General features: G+C 38.8%; 1 protein-coding gene across 1 annotated transcript in view; it reads left to right on the top strand.

Annotated features, from left to right (window-relative positions):
* The window catches only part of ankar (ankyrin and armadillo repeat containing), a 24,694-nt gene that overhangs the window by 1,062 nt on the left and 17,338 nt on the right, over positions 1-6,294 (top strand). Inside the window, exons 2-7 of the mRNA XM_063006418.1 lie at positions 510-1,104; positions 1,207-1,644; positions 1,767-1,930; positions 4,546-4,661; positions 4,752-4,932; positions 5,878-6,100. Of these exons, the coding sequence (XP_062862488.1) occupies positions 534-1,104; positions 1,207-1,644; positions 1,767-1,930; positions 4,546-4,661; positions 4,752-4,932; positions 5,878-6,100 (1,693 nt within the window). The 5' untranslated portion in view covers positions 510-533. The remainder of the gene's footprint in view (positions 1-509; positions 1,105-1,206; positions 1,645-1,766; positions 1,931-4,545; positions 4,662-4,751; positions 4,933-5,877; positions 6,101-6,294) is intronic.

Here is a 6,294-nt window from a genome sequence, read left to right as displayed (position 1 = left end):
TAATTTTACATCATTATATTGGGGGGCATTTCGAGCATACCTAATATTGTCCCAATAATATATATTGGGATTATTGTGATTACGGCCTCAAATATTACAAACAAGACAAATGTCAGTCATTCTACCACAATTTCCAACCTGTAGCCATGAACTGAACACTGGAGGACCAAATTTACTGCCATCCTAAAACATTCCTGTCATAACAACAACTGATGAGAACACTGACGGATCCTAACGTTATGCAAAGCCAGTGAGTATAATAAAGGAACATAAACACAGTCTACAAATACTCGTTTTTACTATATTTACAACACCATAGAAGAGTAAAAAGGACAAATCATAATTATATGAATCTGCAATTTTGAAATAAAGCTATAATAACTACCATCAAGCAAAGGTAAAAAAGGGAAATGATGATGTACTGTGTCTTCAGTGTTCTTTTTTACATAAACCAACATAAAACCAACACTACCAAAGGAAAGTAACAAACAGTTATTGTATATTTACAGCATCTACTGTCAAGAAACAGAACAATGGATCAGCAGTCCTTGAACTCTACACCATTAATCAGACCAATACAGGCTCAGAGAAATGCCAGCGCCTTCTTTGAAAAATATGACTGGAGAGAAGTTCAAGAACTGCTCAGTCTTACAACCTGCAGCTGGTTATTTTGTCCCGAAGATTTTAATCTTCCCATTAACGCACCACCGGGATTAATCAGTCACATTCAGCCCTTCTACCAGACCAGTGCTGTAATTCTGGCCCCGTTTGACTCCAGTGTGGCTCTGGACTTTAAAGTGGTGCATCAGATAGTCAGGGAGCTCACAGTCGGAATCTACTGCTTCAACCAAGTGCCATCTCTCAGCCTGGAGCCCAGCTATGATCAGAGCTCCTCCTGCTACCTGCCTCCAGCCTACTACGATACCAAAGTGGGACAAATACTGATAAACGTAGACTACACCATGAAGGCTCTTTGGCATGGGGCGTACATCCCAAAAGAAAAACGCCTCTGTTTCTCTGAACTCTGGAGATCCGGAATGGATGTTGATGTAAATGGAGTTCCACAGAATAAGAAAGTCATACTGGCACAATTTCTTGCAGCAGGTCAGATCTGTCTGTCTGTCTGATGCTTATTTACCTATTTAGCATTTCTAAAATGTTTTATTCAGTTTAATTTAGAAATATATGTATTTTTTTTCCTTGTAGGATTAATAGATACATCAGACGACCCTTGTTACCAGGGCATATATGAGGACACAAATGAAAGAGACCCAACGTATGAACCAGACAGTGCAGAGGAGCAGAAGCTATTCTCCCAGTATGCTGAAAATATCCTGCTGAAGATGACCTTTTACTCGACCTCCGTCCATCAGCACGAAAACCTCTTCACCTTCGAGGGGACCCACAGCTTGTCTAGCCTGGTGCGGTTGACTGAGGACGTCCTGGAGCTTGGCATGTACCAACGGCTACAGCAAAGGCTGACCCGCCACGTGAGCCTGGTGAAGAAAAACCTGGGTCGGAAAGTGGAGCTGGCCAGAGACTTGGCCTACCTGAAGCTCATTGGCTTTTTAGTACCCTTATTTATAGGCCTGAAGAAAAAGATGAGGATTCCTGACCTGTCTCAGCTGCTTCCTCGAATGTCGGGTCTGTAAAGTTTAAATTGTCTTGTTGTACTAGATGTTTTCAGGACAGTACATTTTAAGTTTTAGGTATGATAATCGTGTACCGGTATTGTGTTGGCATTAATTGGCATTAATTTTTCACAGACGACAAGCTGAAAACTGAGCGAGAGTTACCCCCTCTTCTTCTTGGACCTGGATTCTCCTGTAAACACTTTCCATACAAGTCAAATGAGTATTTCCACCTTCACGGTGGGGTTGAGTTTGACGTTGGGACTCCTGAGCTAGAGGACATCACTGAGGAGATGAAGGTGAGGACTGTAAGACATTCGTGCTGCACTACAATTATCATAGATGGCAATTCTTATACATTTTGCATGTAAATTACATAGCTTAGTGGTTTATACAGTATACTCGACTAGTAATTGGAAGGTCACTGGCTTAAGTCCCACTACTGCCAAGTATTCAGTGTGGACCCTTGAACGAGGTTCTTACCTTCAGTCTTGTAGGTTGGTGTGAATGAAAAATTAAAGTGTCCGCTTGAGGCAAAACAGGAATAAAAATGGCAAAACGTGCTGCAACTTTTCTCATTCAACATCAGTGCTTAATCTCAAAAATGTTGTTTTACCTGTATGTGCACAAACTCCCATAGACACACTCCAAAATCCAAGAGTCTTGGAGGCTGTTATAGCTGCAATATTAATACAGGCTCAATAATAATAATAATAATAATAATAATACATTTTATTTATATAGCGCTTTTCAGGACACTCAAAGACGCTTTACATAAAAATAGTCATAAAAACAATTTAAAAAAACAATACAAGTCATAATACAAAATCCACACACCATATCAATCAACAACACGATAATGAAGAGGAAAACAACAACAAAAAACAGCTAGACAAGACATTAAAACAAAAAGATACAAAAACAAACAGCAATAAAACATATACTAAACATATAAGAGTAGAAGATAAATAGATAAGAACAATAATAATACACATGGGGTTTAAAATCTAATGTCCAGCAAGATCAAGTTTTAGGTGTCCACACATACCATATAATGTATTATATACCATTTTATATGATCACTACATAACCAGATAAAAGCAGATGTAGAATATATATATATATATATACGTATATAATTCTAAGCATTTAATTTTTTATCCTGGTCGCTTATAGAAATGTGTATATTACACCTGTATCCACTAGGTGGCACCAATTACCGTTTTTTACTGGCTAATTGGCGTCAAGCGGCAAAGCTGATTTTATTTTGTTTTGCTTTTATTTTATTTATGTATTTATTTATTTTACAGGTGTCATACTGTATAACTATACTGTATAAGATATAAACAAAAACATGTCTTCCATCTTACCTGCATTCATATCTGAATGATAAAGCTGAAGAGCAAATGTTCGGACATGCCACATATTCAGATTAGCTCAAAATGTCCGATAAATATAAAGATTTAATTAAATATAAACATATTAAACTCAGTAGCTTTGTGTAATGTAATGATCAGTCAGCGTTCACATCAGTTGTTGATGGAACAACATTTTACTTCAGCTAAGTCTTCATAACAGCGCTGACTTGTAAAGCTAACTTGTAAAGCTAACGCTAACGTCAGGACGCCATTTAGTGCTGGAACTGTAATTGTGGTAATAAAAATGAGGGTGGTAATAATATATGTATTAATAAAAGTGTCAGCAGTTATATGAAGTAGAAACGAACATTTTGGTGGCAATTACAAATGCGACTCATTTTAGATAAGACACTACAAGCTTTTGCACATCTGGATTTGGGCAGTTTATCCCATTCTTAATTGTAGATCCTCTGAAGCTCTATTAGATTGCGTAGTAGTGTGGGTGGATCGATCCAAATATCTATAGTATCGATACCAACGTTGGTATTGGAATCGGATCGATACTAGCGTGATGGGATTCGTTTTTTCTCTTCTACATTCAGTACGTTCCTCCCGTTTTATCAAAACGTAGACGTGTGAGCAAACACCGCACCTTCACATTGTACATCCACACCTCATTCTGTGTACTTCATCTATCTTACAAAAAGCCAGAGAAGTGCAATGAGAGAGAGAAATTATGTTTTATTGTTATAGAGTTGTTTCAAATTGAACAAAAACCTCAGACTTCATTAGAGTTCATGATACAGTAGTAATAAAAGTACTTGTTTTTCTAAAAACTTTGCTGCAAAAATCACAAAATCATTTAGTGCTCATAGCATATGAATGATACATTCACCTCATAAATCATGACCCACCACTCTCCCCTACTTAAAAGTACAAAAGCTGCTTTTATAGGTAAAAAGTATCAGTATCAGTATACCTGTATTTACTTGGTATTAGATTGATACCAGATTTTGCAGTATCGCGCACACCACTGTTGGGTAGTGAGCACATGTGAACTGTCATCTTCAGGTCTCTCCGATCACTAACCTAGCTATCATAGCTCATTTACCTGAAAAGTTAACATTTACATTTGCAGGATTTAGCAGATGCTTTTAACCAAAGCAACGTACAGTTATGACTGAATACAATTCGAGCAATTGAGGGTTAAGCGCCTTGTTCAGGGGCCAAACAGTGGAAACTTGGCAGTGGTGAGGCTTGAACCTTCTGATTACTAGTCCAGTACACTAACCGCTGAGCTACAACTACAACTGCTCTCCTTAGTGAGCCACACATTCACACAATGACCGATAGTTACAGGCGTATTCGGCTAACATGAATGTTTTTATGTTATATTTGTTAGAAAACCCACGTTAACTCTTATTAAAGTGTCAATCATTGTAGCGATGCACGTATATCATGGCGGGGACCCCACATTGGTCTTTAATTGGTGTTTAATTCATTTGGATGCCCTTGAGAATAATTTGCTGTACAATAATTAATATTTTCTTCATCAGGTGGCATTTACAACACTACAGGTCCAAGCAGCAGAATATTTAAACGAATTACTTCGACAAGACGGCAAATACAAAAAACACTTTCCTCTACCGCTCAGCGAGATTGACGGGAAAAGGTAAGGCTAACACGTCAGGTATCAGGTATCACTATCATGTCTCAATCATCCAACAGCAGCCTGTACTAGAATTGTACCCTTATTTCACAGGTACAGCGTGATCTCCATTCCGCTGGCATCCTTTTATCCCCAAGCTAACAAAGTTCAGTGGTGGGACGCCATGAACATCACAATCAAAACCACGAGGGAACAGAAACTGCCCCTAACAGACATCCAGCTCCATGAACAGTTCAAGAAAACGTTCGGCTATGACAAAGCCATGACGTTCAAGGTAACAGTTTATTTGATCCCAAACGTTCCAGAATCATGTCAGTTACAGAGTGCTGAGAAAAAGTATTCACCCCTCGTCCCATTTCTTTTATTTTTGCTAATTTGTCACTTTTACATGTTTTAGATGTTCTCATTGAAATGTAAGATGAAGAAACACAAGTAAACACAAAATGCAGCTTTTAAATCATTATTTCTATTTATTGAAGATAAAGAATTACCTATAAGAAGCACCTATATCATCCATGTGACAAAGTAATTAGCCCCCCTTAAATTAAATGTTTGTGATAAATAGGGACGAGTCTTTTATTGTTACACTGTGGAGGTATTTTGTTCCATTCCTCTTTACAGAATGGTTTTAATTTGGCTGTATTAGAGGGTTTTCGAGCATAAATTGGCTGTTTAGGGACCACAAAACCTCAATGAGATTTAAAGCAGGACTTGGACTTTTGGCTGCTCTAAAACCTTCCTTTTGTTTTATTTTGAGCCATTCACACTGTAGCTTTAGGTCAGTAATTGACCGGCAGACGTTCTCCTTCAGGATTTTCTGGTAGAGAGCAGAGTTCATGGTTCCATCAGTTCATGCAGAAGCAAAGCAGCCCCACAACATCATTAATGTAAGACCTGCAGTTCTGTAGATGTTCATTTGGGCTCTTTTGTGACCTCCTGGATGTTATTTTAGCAGGCAGGCCACTCTTGGGAAGGTTCATCACCCAAGTTTTCTCCATTTGTGGACGATGGCTCTCACTGTGGTTTGCAGGAGTCCCAGAGCCCTCGCAATGGCTTTGTAACCGTTTTCAGACTGGTAGATTTTAAGATTGGTGATCTGAAAGATTTAAGTGTGACAAATATGCAAAAATAAAAGAATTTGAGGGGTAAAATACTTTTCACAGCTTTTTTCCACAGTTTTTAATGATACATCACGTACTGTTGTTTGTTTTGTCCACAGAGTGTTTCAGACGGACTCCGTGCAGCAGTAAAGCACGGCCTGTCAGCCACGTTTTACACTTTGAGCCATACGAACTCCTCGGCTCACCTGGAAGAGCTGGACGCAAGCGGCTTCTCTTTGCTTCACCACGCTGCCGCGTATAACCGAACCCACATCATCTGCCAACTGGCGGCTGCTGGCATTAACCTCAACCAAACAAGCAGCGGGAGGTTCGCCAGCTCAGGTACGCTGATTCTTAAGCATAAAACAAAACAAAAAATCATACAGTAAATAGCAAGTGTGATTGTTTATGTGATAAGCTGCAGAGTGTAAAAGCTGGACAATAATAAAGCGGGACAGGAAGAACATCAATGCTTTTAAACTTCGGTGCTGGCGAAGACTTTTTAGAGACCTTGGACGGCAAAGAAGAAAAAGAAT

This window comes from Trichomycterus rosablanca, chromosome 12 (assembly GCF_030014385.1).
Source record: "Trichomycterus rosablanca isolate fTriRos1 chromosome 12, fTriRos1.hap1, whole genome shotgun sequence".
Taxonomy (NCBI): Eukaryota; Metazoa; Chordata; class Actinopteri; order Siluriformes; family Trichomycteridae; genus Trichomycterus; species Trichomycterus rosablanca.
Note: the sequence above shows the minus strand (reverse complement) of the source record. Positions and strands in the feature narration are given on the sequence as shown.